At 44.8% G+C, this 20,394-nt stretch overlaps 1 protein-coding gene across 4 annotated transcripts in view; it reads left to right on the top strand.

Annotated features, from left to right (window-relative positions):
- Positions 1 to 20,394, top strand: part of RORA (RAR related orphan receptor A) — a 396,655-nt gene that overhangs the window by 305,174 nt on the left and 71,087 nt on the right. The window contains exon 1 of one of the 4 annotated variants that reach the window (XM_064517504.1): positions 15,021 to 15,156. The exons of the other annotated variants lie outside the window; for them this stretch is intronic. Within the exon in view, the coding sequence (XP_064373574.1) occupies positions 15,126 to 15,156 (31 nt within the window). The 5' untranslated portion in view covers positions 15,021 to 15,125. Of the gene's footprint in view, positions 1 to 15,020; positions 15,157 to 20,394 lie in introns of those variants that run through there. 4 annotated transcript variants of the gene reach the window in all.

The following is a 20,394-nucleotide window of genomic DNA, read 5'->3' as shown; positions in this document are numbered from 1 at the left end:
TTGAACAGGGATTTTTATCTTCCTATCCAATCACCCCCTGCTACCAGGCTTTAAAATTCTTGTTTCCTCAGTCAGAAGGCTGGTTCAGACACCATACCTGTGGTTTCTCTTGTATTCTGGATCTTTTCACAGAACTTGGTTTCCATAGTAAATGCTTTTCAAAAAAGCTATGGTTCAATAAAAACACGCTATAGTCCTTCAATCTATAAAGGAGCTCTCTCATTAACTTGCTGTTGAATAACTCTTATAACCTCGGGTCTATTTGAATTCTACTCCAAATATTCTATTACAGACCATCTGACACCTCATGAAACACATCATAAGCTCCATAGCTGATTTTCTGATCTCAGATGTTACTCCTCAAACTATTCTATCATAGTTATATTTGAAACAAATATGCTAACTGAGACAGCAGATGAGGGTCCTTATTTAGCCACACAGACTAGAAATCAGGAGGAAAAAAAAAAGAGAAAATATGTACTGTTAAAAATTTCAAAACACACGGGTTTTCCAAACCTTCTGGAATAATGTGGTGTGAAGCTTTTGTTTTCTCTGCACTGCCTCTTTTAGTTTCTAGAAACTTCCTGTTTTGCAGAGACACCAGCACATTTGTTATCAAAAGTAGAGAGGGGAAGATGCACACACCGCACCGGTTCGGGGAGACTTCGCTCCTGTCTACCTGCCTAAGCATGAGCCACTAGACAGATAGCGTGTGATCGGAGCACAGCTATGGAGGACAACCCCTGCCATCCCGGTTTGGAAAGGCTGGCTGAGTCAGTGGAAGAGCTGAGGAAATAAGGCACTGGCAGGGACATCCTGTCCCCCATTTGCACATATGTGCCTTTTGAGTGCCGATCTTGAACAACATCACTTTGCTGCAAAACCCGTGCTTGCCCATGCAGCTCTTACAGGCCTGGAGATGACATACAGGAATAGGAAGGCGATGCGGAGAAAACCGTGCTGTGCATCATGTGCCATGCAGCACAAGACGCACAGCATGGGCTGGTGCTGATGGCAGGAGCTACAACACGCTCGTCCCATTGGTCCTCTTTAGTGAATCCACAGTCGCCATAAAGGAATAACAATATCTATACTAATATTGACTGGTCTTAGTTATAAGTTAAAAATAAGAATCTGGAAGTAAATTAATAATATTCTTTGAAGAGCAAAGATAATGCTTTCAGATGACCTAGTTGTGTTTGGCTTGATTTTTGGTAATAGCAGTGTGAACGCTGAGACTCTGCAGTATTGCTGTTTCCCTAATCCTAACTCTTGTAAGTTGTCTTTGTGTACTCCTTACACCATTGGTAGTATCAAGAAGTGTATGTTGCCTTTACTGGTCCTTTCCTATTTATTTATCTCCATCAGTTGCAGAACAACTTAGGTCTATCTCTAGTGAGATTTTTTGTCTTACTTAACCAAGTGAGAAGCATTCAGGCTTTCAGCTGCTCATGCTACTGGTGCCTTTTAAGTTTGTTCTTTTATTTTTTCTGGATTTTGGATCACATCAATAATGTGTCAGGTGCTCTAGCAGCAGGTACATGTAATGTGGCAGGGCACTGGCTCATAATTTTCAATGATTATATCTTATGCAGCATCATGGTACATGAAATAATTATGATGTGAGACATTACCATGTTATTGGTAGGATCAACTAACCCCAAGTTTGTGCTTTCTTGGGCTGCCGTTCTGTGAGAAGGGCAATCTATGAGAAAGGAAAGGGAAAAGGAGCTAGGTGGCTGACTGTGAAATAGCCTGAACCAGCACTATAAGTAATGAAAATAAGTATTTGATTTTTTTTGAAGAAGGAGAAATATCGGTATAACAAACTGCCTGAATGTTTTCATCTGACATAAGAACTCTACAAACAGAATTAATTTTGCCTGTGATGTATGTTTATCAATGTTCACTTTACTCAAAGTATTTCTGATACTCTGAAGTTATATCAAACTTGAGGATTTGGTATAACAGCATGAAACATATTCAGATTTTCCTCTGACAAAGATACCGTCTTTGCCACCTTGAAAAATGACAGACCTGCCTAGTGTTGCAATGTTGGCCGAAACCCCGTGCACACGACTGCTGCTGTCTGTTGCATACAAGTAGACCACTGATCCTGTATCAATCTCCGGGCCAGATTGAAGCTTTCATTCTTGTGTCAGGGAATTTCTTTGTTTTAATATGCTTCATAAGTTTTTCTTTCAACTTTATCATGTAAAGATTTGGTATATATCTTTCTTCTGAATACTGGTAATGTGCTGCAGGCTTATATTAAATGTAATTATTGCTTGAAAACTTTTTTTTTATTTGGCTGACAAAACCGATTAAACATTTATATTGCAATGTCTTGGCATGTTTTCAGTTTTGGATTGCTAGACAACTGAAGAGGAAGGGCCAAGGTTTATGGAGGCAAAAATAATGTACTTCATTTCCCTTTAGTGAAACTGTGGATATTGCTCTTTGCAGAGAGGTGGCCTTAAATAGAAAAAAAAAGACTAACATACAATAAAGCACTTCTGTGTAGCTTTGGATTCTGTATGGAGATGCCACATAGAAGAAAGGGAAGAGGAGGGCCAGATTAGGAGCAAAGTAGTGAAATGTCTAGGGTTTCAGAATGTTGTTTCTTTTCTGTAACAGGTCTGTGCCCATCGGAAACCATATCGTGGGGTGGGAAGGTCCACGGGGCTCCTCTCGGAGGCCATTCCAGGGCTCATTCCTTCTGACTGAAAAGGATTGCGGCCCTGTGAAGCACCAGGGCGCTCTCCCCCAGGAGCTGTTCTCAACTCTCAGCCGTTCTCCTCAGAGATCTTTAGGAGTCTTAAGGGAGCCTCTAGAGGCTAGTTCGTACCTGTAAAGTCTGGGATTTCTTTTCTCTCCCTTTGCCAGGGGACTTCAGGAGCCTGACTGTGTGAACATGCAGAGATGCATTTCCTGAGCTAATAGCGAGGACCCAGAATTACCTCCGTTTTTCCCTCCTTGTGTTGTAGAACAATGCCCAGCTCCAAAATCAAATATCCCATCCCTTGGTAGGCCAACCCTCACAGAAGGTTTGGGGACCCTTTCTGTAGGATCTATAGCATAATGCAGAATTTTAGTGAAGTGTCATTACCACAGGCATTGATAAATTCCTAACTTTGAGGACAAGTGCCTATATGTGCTCGTTTAGCACATGTCCCTTCTGTTCTCCTGATTGATGTGGGTTCCTGCGGGATACTTGGTTTTGAATACAGAACTTCCAGGATTCTGGGAGCTCCAGGTCACATGTTTTTTGCCTGTTTTTCACCTCAGTATTGTGTGTAAGTATAGCAGATATATCATAGATACTGAGAAGAGTCAAGAAGAAGTTACAGTGAATGCTGTGTTTTCTCATTATATCCAAAACTGGGGCTGAGAGAGATGTCTAGCATTTTGTATTGTTCAGAAACATGCTGCAGGAAACTGGAATCTTTAAGCAACTGCTTCTGTCAAAATTCCCTTTGATTTTTACCATACATCTTTTCTCTATGATTTTCAAAATGATTAGGCAAACGGTTGTGAAGAAAAAAGATGATTTTTTTCTGGGTAAAGGAGTTGTCTCCATTTCTCACATTGAGGTAGTTTGCCCTTCCTTAGCTATTTCCCACTGGTACTTCTGTTCCTATCTGATAGCAATGCCTGTTCCTTTGGGGTTGTATTTTAAGGCTCTCTAGCAGTGCTTCAAAAGCTTTGTCCCTCAGTATTTTGGAGTGGATGTCATCAGTATCTCTGGACTTTAGCTATTCTTTGCCTCCTTTTGAAGGTTTCTTCAGTTCTACTATTTTAAGTGATCCAGCTTCCACTTTCATCTCACATGTGTTCAGAAATGGTGTTATCTGTTCGTTCAGCACATTACACATTGAGTCATCTGCAGAAGAGCTCATTTCCATCCCTCGTCTAGCTTTTCCTCACCAGTGGGCAATCTATCGCTGTCTTTGTTCAGTGAATTGTAGAGGTTCCTCTCACTGCTGTCGTTTTGGTGATCACTTAGAAAAACTTGGATCAAAACATACCTTGGTCTTTTACAACCTTTTTTGTCTTCTGCTTTTTGTTGACATAACTTCTATTTTTTTCAGCAATTATTTTCTCAAGTTTTGTATTCTTTGGCATATATCTTATTTTTCTTATCCCATTTCATGCAGCTTGTACAGTTTCTCATGACAATTAGTCATTTGTCCTAGATAGTGCAGAGCACCTGGTTCCTTTCTAATGAGTAACACCAGGGATTTCAACAGGACCACTCAGATGTGTGCGGGAAGCAGGCCTTGGCCTGCTCTGCGCCGGGAGTTTTACCTGTAGCCATTGTGCAGCTTCTGGTGGCCATGTGTAAGTGTTCTAATAAGTGTAAGTGTAGCGGCTGTGATGATATATGTTAGCTGAAAAAACAAATCAATTTCAGGTAGAATTACTCATACTCGAGAGCAGATAAATGAATTTTTTTTGGAGTAGCCAAAATGCTATTGTGGGGAAGTCGTTTCCATTCAGTTAAAAAATTATTCTTTGTCCTCCAGCTAAAAAATAGAATGAGTGGGGGAAAAAAAGGTATGTTTTTTAATTATTATTGGACATTTAAAAAATCTTATTGAATTTCAAGTGTGTCAGGATGTTGTAGCTTGTGAAGTACATGCTTGCAGCACGTTTGCTTTGCAGCCTAGAAGTTTGTGTTTTAATAACTGGGGTATATGTTAGAACCTGAACAGGGATGTGAGCTGAAGAGCAGCTGCCATGTGTTAAAGGTATCCCCCCCCTCAGTTATTGCAGTCTTAAAGAAAAGATTAACTGTGTCTTAAATTAGCCTTGATTCTATTAGAAATGTCCCTCATATTTCATGTGCTGGAAAGGGATATGGGGAAAGAATGTCATAATGTTTCCCTATTCTCTGACAAGCCTTTCAGTAGCCCTGTCAAAGATCATTTAAAACTGAATTGAAATAATCAGAGATGATGTGCCTATGTGAAAAATGCTTGGCGGATTCTTTTCTGTAAGACAGGGCTATGCTAATGAGTTTTAAATCATGAGTTTAAAATGATTCTTATCATGCAAGTGGTAGCGGTTCATATTAAATTACAAAGATAGAAAATGAAAAGGTTTCTAAATACTTCACCTGGTTTGCTTTCTAAATAAAATAAGACAGAAGTTGCTGTCTTGAGCTAAATTAAGACAAATGCAAGTTATGAAACCAGCTTTTATATGAAGCAATACATCATTCGCTATAGGTGGTCTGCCCTATATGCTCTGCTTTGTAATCAAATTCATCAGCTTGGAATATTGCTCTCCTCTCTTTTTAAAGAAAAAGGTTGTACTATGCAGGTGTTCTCCACAGAACTTGGTGATTGTTAGCAAAACAATACTCTCAAATAATTATCTTCCTTTGTCAGTGAATCATCTTGTTATTTTGCTTCTGCTAAAGACTAATATCTTTCAACAGTGTCACTTTATCATGTCTGATAATCATAATTATGCCAGGGAACGATCTGTGTGGATTTCATGCCCAGGAACTGTATCATCTTTTTTGCAGCTTATTTATCACTCTAAGTAGGTATATAGTCTTTTGTTTGTTTTATTTAAGTACAATAGTTAAGGCTATATTAACATTTAAAAATAAATCCTTAAAGTTTATATTGTTTTTGAAGTTGAAGCTCTAAAAGCCATTATCAGCTGTCATTTATTTTTCACTAATAGTAACGAATTTTCTTTGACAAATTTAAAAATGGAGTGGTGCTGTGGGGGAGAACCTCTGGAGTGAAGGCTGCTAGCATAGATCTTAAGTTTCATTAGAACAGTAGCATTTGATCCATAAAAAAAAGTTTGCCAGTTACCATCGGAATACTGAGAAGTGAGAAATGGGAAAAATTAACGTGATCAGAGGATATGTTGGACTTGCCAGTATTCCTGTTCTGGAGCTCAGCATTAATCTGAGGAGGAACTGAAGAAAATGTGCTATGTGCAGTGCTTAAAACCTGTCTGTTAAGTAGTAGGCTTGAAAAGGGGGAGTCAGGCAGGCTTAGAAACCTGTATAAGCTGTGGTTTGAAAACTAATTCTGGAGAGTTCCTAACACGGAACTGTAATTATTTCAGAAAGCATATGTGATTCTAAGCTTACCTTTTGTATCAAGGCATGAAAAACATGCCAGCTCTTACAATTATTTTCATACTAGCACAAACATTCTTCAGTGCAAAGCTGTATAAATAATGTATATGCTCACAGGAGCAGGAAATATGCTGCTGATCAGACAATGTCAACTTAGATGAATCCTGTCCTGAAAGCTCTACTTTAAATGTGAGCAATAAAACCACTATTGACATGTGGCACTACTGACTGAAATGTCAATAGTTATAAAAAGAGTATTTCATAACGCAGAATAATTGATTAGTTTGCTTGACTGGACAGATGCTTCTCTTTTTTTCCATGAAAGAAGAGTAATTTCTGTGTTAGTTCTCTGAATGCTCAGCACAGAAAGCTTTTCTTCTACCACTAAGCTCACATTCTTAAACAGATGTTGAAAATAGGGAAAATCTGTGTTGCTGGTCTCACGTAATGTAAAAGGGAGTTCCATCACTGGGCATGACATGAAACAGTTTAACTGTTGTCATGCCAACTGTTTTTCTTAAGTTAATTTTGCAAAATCTGGAAATAGGTGCAGGGCAAACTCAATATATTAAGCATCCTTACCCCTTAGCACCTTGGGTGCGATTACTTCATTTGTTTTCTGTCAACTATGACTTACACAAAGTTTACAGACAGAAGGGACAGTTTTGTTTGCTTTTTTTTTAATTGTAGACTATCGTATTTCTCGCGTCGTTCTGATGTTGAGCCCGGCTGAAGCAATCTGTTTGTTAAGACGTTAGGGTGCGTGCCGTAAGCAGAGGCGAGAGCAAGAGACCAAAATGCTATTAGTGCCCTAGGCACATGCCGTGGGGAATATGCTGGTATCATCGTAACTGTTGAACCAGTCATCAGAAAAAGGCAATAAAACCACTAGATCACTACCCATATAAGTCAGCACCTTCCCAGCCCCACATGGCAAGACATGCTTTCCAAGCAGAGTCTGAGAAAAATTCTCAGTGTCGCTTCATCGCGTGCTCTGCTCACTGGTACACTTTCCCCATCCTTGGCCATCCCTGCTGATTCAAAGGAGGGCCAAAAGAAAAACCCTAAGATTAAAGAAACAGGGCAACTACCTTTAGTCACTCCACGTAAGGAAAAAATTGTTAATTATTCCCCATAGGAAACAGTCTGAAGTGCTGAAGCATGACTGTAGTCGTGTCAGACTGTGCTGTCTTGCTGTAGGCAGGTCAATTACAGCTTTCCTGGAGGAAGCGAGAAGACTTTAAGCCTCTGTATTCATTCTCATTTTCCTTTCCTGTGGGAACATACGAAAGCAGTGCATCACATTGAGCATTGCAATTCTTCTGCAAATGACTGTATGCACTACATTTTAAGAACTGGACCTAGTACATTGTGAAATCAAGTTGTTGCCCATAAAACTGACCGAAAAGGGCCAAAGTCTCTCTCAGACTGAAGGCACATGAAGAGGCACGACTGGAGTGGGAGTGTGTCTCCCCCCATGGAGAACTGAGCCCCCGTTCTCTATACTCGTGGCATCAGCTCAGCTCAGCTTCATGGCCTTGTTTGCAAGTAATCAGATATTTTTCTCATAGGTATATTCTAATGCAAACTGATCAAGTCGCTTCTCAGCCTTGTTGATAAGCTCCAAATAGTAAAGGTTATTTTCAAGCCTCAGCACCTTCCTTGTGGGGAGCAGGACAGCTGTAAGCTTTCACATGAATTCTACTTTATATTATCACAATTTCTTGAAGTACAGAAATCGTTCCTCTCACTCAGGCCTTGCTGTGTTGCTAGCACCACAAAACTTTATTTCACCTGGTGTTTTCATCAGCCAGGATTTTTTACCAGCATCTAGATTATTGATAGGTGTATGAAGAAGTATAAGACGAGGAGTCAGTCCCTGAAGGCTCCCACTGAATATATCCCTGCTCACTGATGCTTTTTGTTGACCATTACGTTAGAAGGTCTGTCTCCTGTGTGTTTGTTGCTTTCTATTCAGCATTGCTCCTAGTCACACTTCTATATAGGTGTATTGTGGTAGTAAAAAATGCTAGTTTTAGACATTTCAAACAATGCTGAAACAAAACATGATATAAATTCTGGCTTTGTATTGCTTTGCTCCCAGTTCCCTCTGCCTGCATAGTGGTCTTCTCCATTTGTGAAAAGTGGTGACTGACAGTTTATCTAGAGGTTGAAGTATGTAGTCCTCTCCAGTCAACAGATGGGAAAACGTTAGGATCAGTACCTTAGCTGGCTGCGAAAGCTATTTTTCCTATGAGGAAATGGACCCCTTCTCAAAACAGCCAAAATCACAGTCTTCTGCACTTAACAGGTAAAAAATATTTCTTGAAGATTTGTCTGGAAATTAATGACCTGGCAGTGTAAATCCTGCATGTTGCTCTAATGAAGTTGTTGAAATGAGAATTCAGGATTATCGGTATGGCTGTTTAGAAATGCTGATGTGGAGATTTTGAAGGCCTTGTAGTGTCCTGTATCCCCCTCCGATTAAAGCGCATACCTGTCAGCCAGACTCCTCCTCTGCTGCGCTTGGCACAGGCTGGGCCGGAAAGGTAGGTGTCGGAGTTTGCAGTGCAGCGGAGTCACTGCAATGACACTGCATTTCTGCAAATTCCCAGTGGCCAAGGCTTACGTTAAGTAAAAACTTTAGAAGCAGACTCTGAGGATACTCTGTGAAAGAGGTTTTTCAGGCAGGTAAGATGTTTTCCTGTTTTCCACTCTGCAAGTGACCAAGGAGCTCATATAGTTCTGTCTACTCACAGCAGGCCTCCAAAAGGCACCAGCATCTCTACAGTTGACAGCTAGTATCTCGTACAAACACGCATTTGTTTTCATTTGTCACCAGCAGGATGTTAAGTTGTTAACAGAGCTACTTTGCAGGTGTTCTTTCTGTGCTGCTGAAAGCACTAACATCAAACTGGTAAGGAGCAAAACGACTTTCGAAAAGTCCAAAATATGCTGGAGCTGCTTTACTACAACCAACTCAATTCTCTTTGAGCAGGCTTACAAAGTAAGGCATTTCTTTGGAGACCTGCTTATGCCAAAGGTGAGCACTTAAACAAAGATCTAACAATCACTCCTTTGAGAGTAACCAGAGTCTTGCTGTACTTTGTGCTGCTGACAAGCATCCCAAACAGCTGTTACTACAAAATCCATAGACTTTCCCCACCAAAAGGGACATGTATTGCAGAGTGCATAGCTCCAGTTGTTGACAAGTAACACTGGCTGAAAATCAGCCAGGTAAGTTTATGCAGGAAAAAGAGAGCTCAAACAACTTCCAAACAATTCCTGGTTTTTGGCAATGTTTTTCTTAGGATGTTATGTAGGAATCCACTTTAAGATTCAGTTCAGCCTGTAGAAAGATTTAATAACATGTGATCTAGGACAACTTCAGAACTATAGGCAAGAATCTCTCTGAGATCAAGCAGGCACTCTGCAGTGGCAGTGTCGTCAGTAGTCCAATACTGGTCACTTCATAACCCCATTTTAGGGTACTCAGATAAAAGAGACACTGCATTACTAAATCCAGTTTGATCTATTTCTTCATAATATCTTTATATTTTTGGACCTATTTGCAATCAATGATGGATGATTGGCCATATTCTCATCTTTCTAACCACTTTAATTCCAAAGTGTACTGCTGTTATCTTACATTTTGAGAAGCAGCAAAGATGATATCCTTCTAAGGGATTTCAAGGTCAGAGGAACCTGGGTGACAATATAGTTGACTAGATCTCTGAAATCTTACTGCCAACGGCATATCTAGCTGATAATAATGATAATGACTTTAGACTTACCTTTCATCCAGATGAATCCCAAAGCGTGTTGTCAGCTTCATCTGTCTGTACTTCATTTCACCAGGTGCAGAACTGCAGCAGCTGTTCAACAAAGCACAGCAGCCAGTTCTACAGTTGGGAATAGCAATGTGCTTAACTGGAAGTTGTGGGGTAGTTTATAGAATGGCTTGATTAAGACATATAGCTGCAGGCCCACACTGTGCAAAAGCACGCCTTCTCAGCAAGAATTTAGGATGGCATTTTGTCTGAAGCAAAGTGGTATGCTTGCAGGGTCAGCACAGTAGCAGTTCTAAATAGATGAAAAAGAGGCAACTTAATGAGGACAACCTCAGTGAGATTCATCTTCAACAGTGTGCTGCTTGGAGTGCTAGGAGTAAGTGAAGATTAAAATACCGTTAAATCTAGAGGGAGAATGAACAATAATTTTCTTTCTGTGGGTGTTAATAAGAATTTGAAACGCCTTAAACAGTGATTATCAATAAGATGGACACACCAGTGTTTTATATTTTAGGGATTATTTAAAGCTGGAGTTTTCCTAGACTTTGTTTTGGATGTGTTGGGTGAACAGGGCTGTTATGACCCCACCGCACCCGTGTGGTTTCATGGTACAATTGCTGTTCTGTAAGAAGCCAAGTGGGCAACAGGGCGGTTTTCCTTGGAGACTTGGAACCTGTTGTATGTTATAAACCCTTGTTGCATCTGGAGCTGCATCCCTAGTATGAACTGGGAGTTGAGCACTTCAGGCCACGTTAGGACATGAGGTTGGGTAGCAGTCGGAGAAGGGCTTCCCTGCCACTCTCACCTGCTTTTTGCCGTTTACCACGTGTCTGCTCTCCTCTTCTCTGGGCCGCGTATAAGTTCTCAGAGGAGCTATTCAGATGTTGAAAAGAAACCAATTTTCTGTACATGTTTTAACTCTCTGACAAGTATTCCAATGTTTTTAGATGTTACTGGTATATGTTTGAATCAATACAAATTTTCCTGAACAATTTTTCTAAAGATTTTAAAAAACTGTTTTCATTAAAAGCATATGAACTCTTCACAGAAACAATTAAAAAGTGCATGATTATGTAAATCTATCCTGACAGTTTAAGCCATTTTTAAGCAAAAACATGTGGAAAACTTAGCTCTAGGTGGTTTCAACAAAAGGAAGAAGCTATTTTCTCTGCTGAAGCTTAAAATGCGAAGGCTCTGGCCAATTTATTGAAACTTTTTGTACCACACTTCTTTTGCAATAAGTAAAGTTTTCACCTCTGTGGGAGATATGCAGCATGCAATCGTTTAACTGCAAGAGGATTGACGTGCAGTTGTGTATGTGACAGTGGTGTAGCAGTGGGTAAGTGCTGTACCTCAGAGTGGTTTGACAGCTTGGGCTTCATAACAACCCTGTGTGGTTATACCTTCTTCAGAAAGGTGGTTATTACATGACACATTTTCTTCTTTTAAGAGCATTTTTTCCTGCATGCTATATGGGGAAGGAAGATGGTGGTTACACCCTGTATTTATTATTCAAATCCTGAATTTTACTGATAGGGAGCTCCGAAAATTATCCTGAATTAAGCCTAACCAAACAGTTTCACTTATGCAAGAATGCAAAGCATTACCCAAGTCTGCAGAAATGGCCTGCACTCGCCTTCTGAGTTAGGACAGCGTAAGCACCCTTCTTTAATTAGTGACATGTAAATTACTTGTGTTTGGAGACATCTTTGAATAAGTAGTTAGAAATAGTTATCAGTTAATCTTGGAAGGTGAACTTATTACTTTGTTCGGCAGGCTTAAAAAGAGGAGGAGGAGAGCTTTTCTTTTTTGTCTTTCTTGTGCTTAAAATGCCAAATTAAATACTGTTTCCCTGATTACTAGTGATAGTAACCATCACAGGTGTTCACCCTTCCCTGTTAGCAATTTAACACTTTTCTTCCCCAGCAGAGATTGGAGAGTTTGCTAGAAAGGAGTGATTCTCTCTGGTCACACGGGCTCGCAGTTGGGCTAGCAGGTTGGATGCCTTTTAGATCGATGCAACACCTAGCAGTGCCTGACAAGCTTGCACAGCTGCTAACGTGTTTAAACTAAAAATCTGACATACATAGTTCCTGGAGGTTTGGATGTGCTTAGACTTTGCGTTGAGGCCGTCGCAGCCCCCGGGCGCGCTGCTCGTAGCCTCCCCTGCTGGGGCCGGCCTCGGGGCTGCCGCATCAAAGCGGCAGAGCGCGCCGCTGCCTGCGCCCTCTTTATCTCTCGCGCAAGGGCAGGATCAGCTCGCACCTCCTCCTCGCTCCCCCCCAGCGCTGGCTGCTTCGCGGGCGGTCTGCCGCAGCCGCGGCGGGCCGGGCCGGGGCGGCGGGGGGCGGCGGCGGGGGGCGCCCCGCCGGGAAGCGGGAGCCGCTCTGCCCGTCTCGCCCGGCCGCGGGGCCCGGCGGGGGCGGCGCGGGGCAGCGCAGGGCTCGGGCTCGGGCTCGGGCCCGGGGGAGCGGCGCAGGCTGCGCCCCGCGCGGGCGGCTGCGGCCCGGCCTCGCCTCGCCTGGGGGCCGCTCTGCAGCCTCGGGCGGCAGCGCGTGGATGTGGCACCTGCGGGAGGTCTGCGGGTGCGCGCCTCGGCGAAGGCGTTACGCGCAGTCTGAGGCGTAGCTTCTCGCGCCTGTGAGCAGCATGCGCTGTTACAGTATTTCAGCGTCACTTGTCGAACACGTGGCTTAAGCGCGGTGGAGTACAAGCGTGGGGAAGGTAGGAAGCGTTCACAAAACCCCAGTGAAAGGCTGCTGTACGGAACAGTGCGAGCAGTGGCGTGTCGAGGAAACTGTAACGTTGCGCTAAATAGTATTTGACTGTCACGTTGGCTTTGCCTTGTCATTGATACGTTGCCAAAACCTTAGTGACACTTTCAGTACTACAATAGTTTGGTAAATTAGGAGGAAACTCATTTTGAATTGAATTTTCATAATGAGGTCAAACAAACACGGAAGACTGAAGTGCGAATGGATGTGTCTCTACAGCCAGAGCCGAGTTAGCAGGTGGCCTTGGAGGGCATTTTGGTAACAAGTAATAGAATATTTAAGTGTGCACTTCTCACTCTGTAATACTAATTTTCCAGCCTTTAAAATGCAAGGATGGTGTTGGTCACTTAAGATGTCTGATGGCCACCCTTCTATCATTTTGTGAAGGAGCTGTTGTAAGGAATTTATAAGAACCTGAAATCTGTGTTGCCTGCTTTTTATTGAAGCTGTTTAGCACGTCAGATGTCACTCCAGATTACCAGTTTCATTTCAGATGGACTGGAAATAAATACAGATCAGTAATAACGTAATACTGTGTACCTTAAGGTTAAATTTCTGACAAGACAACTAGCGCTAATGGACTGTGACATTTTTCAAGCCACAGGTCTGACATTGCTTGCTGTGTCAGAGTGAAGTGTTTACAGTGATCTAACTCTACGCTACAATATATTAAGACATCATTATTTTTTCTTGCACGTGCTGTAGGTTATCGTACTGCATCTAAATTCCTGGCCCACCTGTAAAAGCAGCATTTTCCCGGTTCTGAGAAATGCTGAGCACTGTTAGTGGGATCGGATTCAGTCCAGCGTGTCCTGTAAGACTGGTGCTCAGGGCAGCACAACTTTAAAACATCTTCTACAGAGAAACACCCTGAACAGGGCACTCACTGCACCGGCCGCTGTAACTCGGCAGGGTGGCATCCCCTGTGCGGGTGGCATCGATAGAGCTAGCTGGCCCTAAGGATGGCAAAAAACAGATCAAAAGCTGTATGCCAAAGATACCAGCTAAACTTATACTGCTCTATCCAATTAGCTCTTGGCTTTTTTTTATATAAGGGAGAATTAAAATGGTCAATATTTTGCATTAATGGGTATGACTGAACTGATAAATGGGTAAGTGTACTTGAATAGCTGTATTAAGGACTATAGATAAGAATTAGCCATTGTGGGGCATTTGACTGATAAAGGATTGTTTCGGTGTCTTTATCTCATACAGGTTCTTTCTAAACATGTCTTTGTTGCTAATATTAAGATGCTTCCTCTGGCTTTTATTTACTTTTCCCTTGTTTTATTGTCTTTATATGCTTATACATCTGAGTAGTATTATGTCTCTCCCCTATTAAATATATTGTAATGCATTGATGCTTTTCTATAATTTTATGTTTTGTGACTCTCTCTTCCAATTGCTAAGACAGAAATTGGAGAAAGTAATGGTTTTGCTAATACAGTTTTCAACAAAGTGTATTTCTAATGGGTTGGGTTTTTTTCAGCGTGTTCAGTCGTTTGGTGTCCCTCACGTAGTGCGAATGTAAGTATCAAAGATGCAAAACTTCATCTTGCAAACTGACAGTATGGTGACAGCTCCTGCTGCAGAGTGTAAGAGAAACTCCGGCAGTGGTGTAGTGCTCCGTACATTCCCAGGAAATCTGGGAGAGTATGAACCCGTCGCTAGACAGATTTAAAAGGTAAACGCTGTTCTGCTTGATCATCATCAAGTCAACAGCCATTGAATGTGTAGCTGTGTTATGCCAAGATGCCGCTTCAATGCGGTTATTTTTTGCTTAAAAACTGCAACTCCTCCAGAAGAACTGGAGGCGGACTGCGAGGGAGGCCGAGGGCAGGCGGACTGCGAGGGAGGCCGAGGGCAGGCGGACTGCGAGGGAGGACGGCCCGGCGCGGGGCGAGCTGTCGCGGCTCTGCGCGAGGCCGCGGCCCCTGCTCGCCCGGCGGCGGCGGTTCCGCAGCCGGAGCCTCCGGACGGCCGCTGCCGGCTGCCCGCGCGGGCAGGGAAGACCCGAGCGACCCAGGCCCGCGCTGGGGCCCTTCCCCGGGGCGGCGGGGCGCCGGCGGGCGGGCGCCGAGGCCGGGGCCCGCGGCGGGGGCGGCGCTGCCGGGCCCGGCGCGCCCCGTGACCGGCCGCCCGCGCCGCCCCTCCACGCCGCCGGGGAGGGAGGGAGGGAGCGAGCGGGTAAACAAGGCGGGGGGCCGGGGCGGCGGTGCCGCCGGGCCACATGCAGCCTCATAGGGGCCGCGGGATGGCGGCGCGGCGCGGCTCTCCGCGGGCGGGCGGCGGCTGCTGAGGCGGCGGCACCACCGGCACCGGCACGCGCCGTGGGCCCGGCCCGGCCCGGCCCGCCTCCCTCCCTCCCTCCCTCCCTCCGCTCCCCGCCTCCCTCCCGCCTTCCCTCCCTCCCGCCGCGCTCCGCTCCGCTCCCCGCCGCTTCGCCCCTGACAAATGATGTGTTTTGTGCTCGCCGCGATGAAAGGTAGGCGCAGCCCGCGGGACCGCCGCGCCGCGCGGGGCAGGGGGACCCGGCCCGGGGCCGCGGGACTCGCGCCCGTTACGGGGCCGCCGCCGCCCCAGCCGGGAGCCGGGCGCCCGGGCCGTGCCCCGCCGCGCTCGGCATGGGCCCCGGGCGGCCTGCGGGAGCCCCGCGCGCCGCGGGAGCGGTGACCCCGCGGGGCCGCTGCACTTTACACCCTCGCGTACGAGTCGGCGGGGCAGGGGGGCTCGTCTGCCGCTGCGAGGGGGAGGCGGCGGCGGCCGGGCCGGGCCGGGCCGGGCCGCGCGGAGCGGAGCGGAGCTGCGCGCTGCCCGTGCGGAGCCCCGTCACGGCACCCCGTCACGGCACCGCGGGGAAGCGGCCGCGCAGCGCCGGCAGGTAGCTGGCGGGCTGAGCCGGCCGCCGGAGGGAAAGCTGCCGGTTCCGAAAGGCTTTGGAATAACAGGAAAACTCAGTTACTTAACTGGTATTTTTAAAGCTGACGTGTGCTCTGCTTTCCGATGCCAGTCCTTAGTGAGGGGCAGAGCCGGGCTGAGGAGAGTCAAAGGGAGGTTTTGATGAGAAATCAAAAGTTTAGAGGTATGTTTGCAAGCAGACTGTGCTGCTGCCTCATAAAACAGGAGCCGCAGTGTAACTTTGCGTGGCAGCATTTGTGAAGCGGTAGTTCCCTTAGAAAAAAGCACGCGTTTCCAAATACAGTAGCCATTTACTTAAATAGGATATTCCTCCTCAGTGATCTGCAGTAGCGTCGCTGCTGATGTTTTACTGTCCCCACCAAAATACCGAATCTGCTTTCTTTAAAGTATTTTTCAGGATTGTGTACACCAAGTTTCTCTTCCAAAAAATCATTTGAAAAGTGAAATTGAATCCTGCTTCTCGTAGAGAGTTGTCGGTGTGTTTTGCACGCACACACACGCGTGTGCCTGTACACATGCACACCCCCGCGCCTACACACACGCTTTGCAAGCGCGGCAGGCAACACACACCGACAGCAGTGTAGCGTTTGCGGCACTGTAATTTACAGTTACTAGGCTTCCTTTTTTTCTTGGAGAGAAGGCTGTGTGGATAAAAAGAAAAGCACTACATTCATTAATCATTACCCATGCTGAATGTGCTTGGCAAGAGGGCGTGATTGGGTTGATCCAAATACTTGTTTCTGTAACAAAAACAGAAAGTTCACAGGCTTAAAAAAATTACATAGAGTCTGAGCACTTTGCATGCTTTTGGACAGAGACATAAGGTTGCATTATAAAACAGCAAGATGATGATTTTCAGCAACTCAACTTTGAAGTAATGTTTTTTTTACTCTTTCAGGAGTTTCATTTAAACCAGTTTCCATACTCCTGTAAAATGTTGTCAGTGCTCGGTTTTTGTTTTTTAAGGTGTAATTCTTAGTAGCTTTATTATGAAAATACTTAGGTTATTGTCTGTTCTTTTTGCAAAATATCTCTGTGGTAAATTTCACTCATATTTGATAACATTTAATTTTATATTTGATTTTCTACTGAAAAACTTGGTTGTTTTCTTGAGTTTTCTCTAATTTGCTGGGTAAGGTTCAACCGGAGGAAATGTGTTGTCGTTTGTCTCGAAGTGACCTCTGCCTGCCGTGAAATAATAGATCGCAGCGTTGTGAGTTCAGAGCAGTAGACCAGATGCACAGGGAATGCAGTTTTATATAAGCTGAGACGCACAAGGGAGAGATGGAAAACGTGTAGGTGATTAGAATATTTTATTTATTCCTGATGCTGCGATAGCAGTTCTGGGGGCTAGTGATCTTTCATAGTTACTGTGAAGTTGAAGTGCAGATGACTGTGGTCTGCAGCAGGAGACTGGGGAATATTGCAGATATCCCTATCAGATTTTTTTTTTTAAGTGATAAAAAAGCATATTAATTCCTTTGCCATTGCTGTTTGGGTCTACTACCCCAAACTGACTCCATGTAAAAAGAATTGTGTGCTATTGTATTTTTTCATGCAAAAACGTTCTGTCAAATATGCTTTCTTTCATTTTGAAAAACACTCCAATTTCCGGGCTGTATATGGGTCTGAATGAGTGAAGATTTTGGCCAGCTGTCAGTATATTGGTAGCTACACTGGTGCGCTCAAAGAGCTGGGAAGCGAAGGCGAGGCCAGTGGAGAGGATGGCGATGTGCTTCAGACAGGCTGCGTGGTAGGGAGTGTAACTTTCTGGTTTCGAGCAGAGAGGAAAGGTTTTTTCTCTTTAAGAAAACAGTCAGTGGTGGAATATCAGTGCTCACAGTGATTGAGTACGTATTTTGTATATTGACAGACTGTAAAAAATTGCGTATGCCTCTACGCAGACTTGTAAAAGTTGGTGAGGAGACCACGTGTCGTTAGTTGACGTACATGCAGGCTGGAGCTACCTGGCGGGTAGTTTTAAGGGAGAGGGCAACTTTACCCGCTTGACTTGTAAAAGTCTGCAAAGAAATGGGATGGTTCTGCCAACGTGTTTGCTGGTACGGGTCTTACTCCTGTGAGAGTCTTCGCTGGGGGAGGATTCAAGGCTGACTTCAAGGAGAACAGGGCTAAGTGCTGTGAATCGGTGAGCAAATATCCTGCACCGGAGTGAAAACAAATGGATCAGGTGTCATGCCAGTACCTGACTGGAGGTGAGCCCACAACAGGCAGCTCGATTCAAAACTGCAGCATTTTACCGTTTCTTGGCACTTGCTTTGCAGAGGGACAGTGGTGAATCAGGCTCCGTAGTGGTGAGAGCTGAAGTACTTGGTTTGTCCCATCATCAGGCCCGGACAGGAGGGTTCAGTCTGCTGTGATGAGTTGATGCAGTATGAAAATGAACCTAGACAATAGTTTTACTGTCATTCATGTGGACATTTCCAAAGGGAGATTTGTGGGAAATGAGCTGTAAACTTTTTGTTGTTGTTGCTGTTCCTTCCCTGCGAGGTGTGTTTACTGTTAAGATACAAATGTAAAATTTAAGCTACTAATGCTGACTTTTACTGTGTGGACATCAAAGCATTTAGTTAAGTCAGTTGCTGTTTTGCCAAGAAGAGACCAGATGAGTAGAATCAGTTGCTACTTTGGTGGGAGGAAATTGTGCAAGTTTTGGGGTCTGTGCTTTAATCTTTGGAGCCGTGTCTGGTGTTCTGACATTGGCAGGCAAAACGACTGACATATTCTCAGAGGGAAAACTTCATCATTTAAAACCTATTTAAGGAAAGAGGACATGTAGGTTTCCTTATTAGTGCAAATTATTTTTGCAATTGGCTGTTTCTTTCTGGCCGCCCCCGCGGCGTGCGGGCAGGCGCGCAGCATTCCCGCGCTGCCTGGCCGCCGGGCTGGAGGCACGGGCTCGGCGGGCGGCGCGCGGGGGCTCGCGGGGCGGCCGCTCGGAGCCGGCCAGGCCTTGGTGCCGCGCGCTTGCTGCGCTCAAGCTTTCCCCGGGCTGCCGAGCCCGGCCGCCTAACCCGTGTTTTGTCGTGTTTCTTGGCACTGACCTACCGGCGCTGAGGCACGTTTGTGATTACTCTGCCATTTTCACCAGTAGACAACTCTTTGGAAAAATATCTTGGCTTTGGTTTAAGAAATCAAAAAGTTATTTTACAAATTGCTTAAATTTGCCTTCTCTGTAGCACTGCTGAAAACTACATCCAGTTTAGCAGATACCCCAGGACAGGACCTCTGCTAACCAAATCCGGCCTTGGGAGCCGCCAGCCGAGGTGCTTGCGGAGGCCTTGACTCACTGCAAGTGATCTGCGTGACTCACTTTGTACCTGAGACAAGATACTTGTTGCATCACATTCACAGGATAAGATTGGTTTGAGGTTTGTTCTTTAAGTGTACTTTTCAGACCCTTTGAAAGACTATCAAGATTTGCAAGTAAAAGAGGAGGAAATCTGTTTTTATGTCTGACTCTGTGATAATCAAAGGCAGTCGCTTGCTCTCTGCGAGCCTCGCTGGGGACACTGCTTTCGGGGACGGCGAGTCTGCAGGCCCTGTTTTAGTCAGCAAGCACCGCGGGTGCTGAACACCTCGCTGGATCAGGCCCTTTACATTTCCGTACAGCTATTGCCTAGCGAGAATGGTTTGCCTCTTCCAGCGGGCTGGCACTGCTATCTGAAAAGGAGTTCTGGAGTAATTCCGAAAAATTGGGGTGGAACTGAGCTGGTCTGTGGACACCGTGCAAGGTCTTCGGTACCATTTAGAAATAAATCCCCCCAAACGAACAAAAAAACCTCCTGAGGGAGTGAAGCTTTTGAGGTGGGCGGTTAGGCACCACCTGGCCGGAGATGCGGGGAGCGGGCTCTGCCCCGCCATGGAGGGTGTCATCCCCCCGAGGCCGGAGGTGTCGTGGGGCGGGCGGGGGCGCCGGCCCGCGGCTCTGCCGTAGGCAGGTGAACGTGCTGTCGACACCTCCGTGTTCGGGGAGTCGTGTCTGGAGACCTCAGCCCAGAACTGAGTCCTCTTTGTAGCGAGCACGCTGCCACCGTGCAAGAAAAAGGTTGTGCGGAGCCAAGCAGCCTGTGTTGCCTTCTCCCGTTCCCCATGGTGGAGATCCTCGCGTGCTCGTGGGGTTTTAGGCTCCTGTAGTGCTGAATTTAAACCTTATGAGTTTTAAAATCTTCTTTATTGCTTCTCTTACCTACAGTGCAGTGTAAAATGATCATTATCATGTGCTAATTGCTGACAAGGTTATAAATGTTTCATCTGCAGTACACAAGAGAATTGTGAATTGGTGTATTTGTTTCTAAACTATGTTACTGAATTAAAACTGTTGAACCTTTGTGTCTCTCCTGAGTAGGTAAATGCAACTTTGTCTGACTTTGCAGTTCTCTATCTAGTATTAGAGAAAGTTGAGATGCAGCCTTTTTTTTTTTTTTTTTGCATTCCCATGAGATAAGTTTTTGTAGGTTGCAAAGTAACTGCGTATGACAAGAATTAGTTAAATTATTACAAGTCTGGTCAGACTTGATACATTTTAGAATATATATTAATCTGTTCTCTCCTTTTTTTTTTTCATCTGCAGTGAGAAAAAATTTTGAATATTCACCTTTCTTGTGTTTTTCTGTGAGTTGTAATTTGCCCTTAGAGTGATAACTCAGCGAGATCAAGCAAGCAGTCCTTCTCTCCTCTTGTGATTTGTCTTTTACTTGAGGACCGATAGCTAAGGGATGTGCACATGACTAATGGTGCCAAAACTCCCCTTCTTGCTTTTTGAAGACTGGGGGTTTGGGATGTT

Source organism: Dromaius novaehollandiae, chromosome 10, assembly GCF_036370855.1.
Source record: "Dromaius novaehollandiae isolate bDroNov1 chromosome 10, bDroNov1.hap1, whole genome shotgun sequence".
Classification (NCBI taxonomy): Eukaryota; Metazoa; Chordata; class Aves; order Casuariiformes; family Dromaiidae; genus Dromaius; species Dromaius novaehollandiae.
Note: the sequence above shows the minus strand (reverse complement) of the source record. Positions and strands in the feature narration are given on the sequence as shown.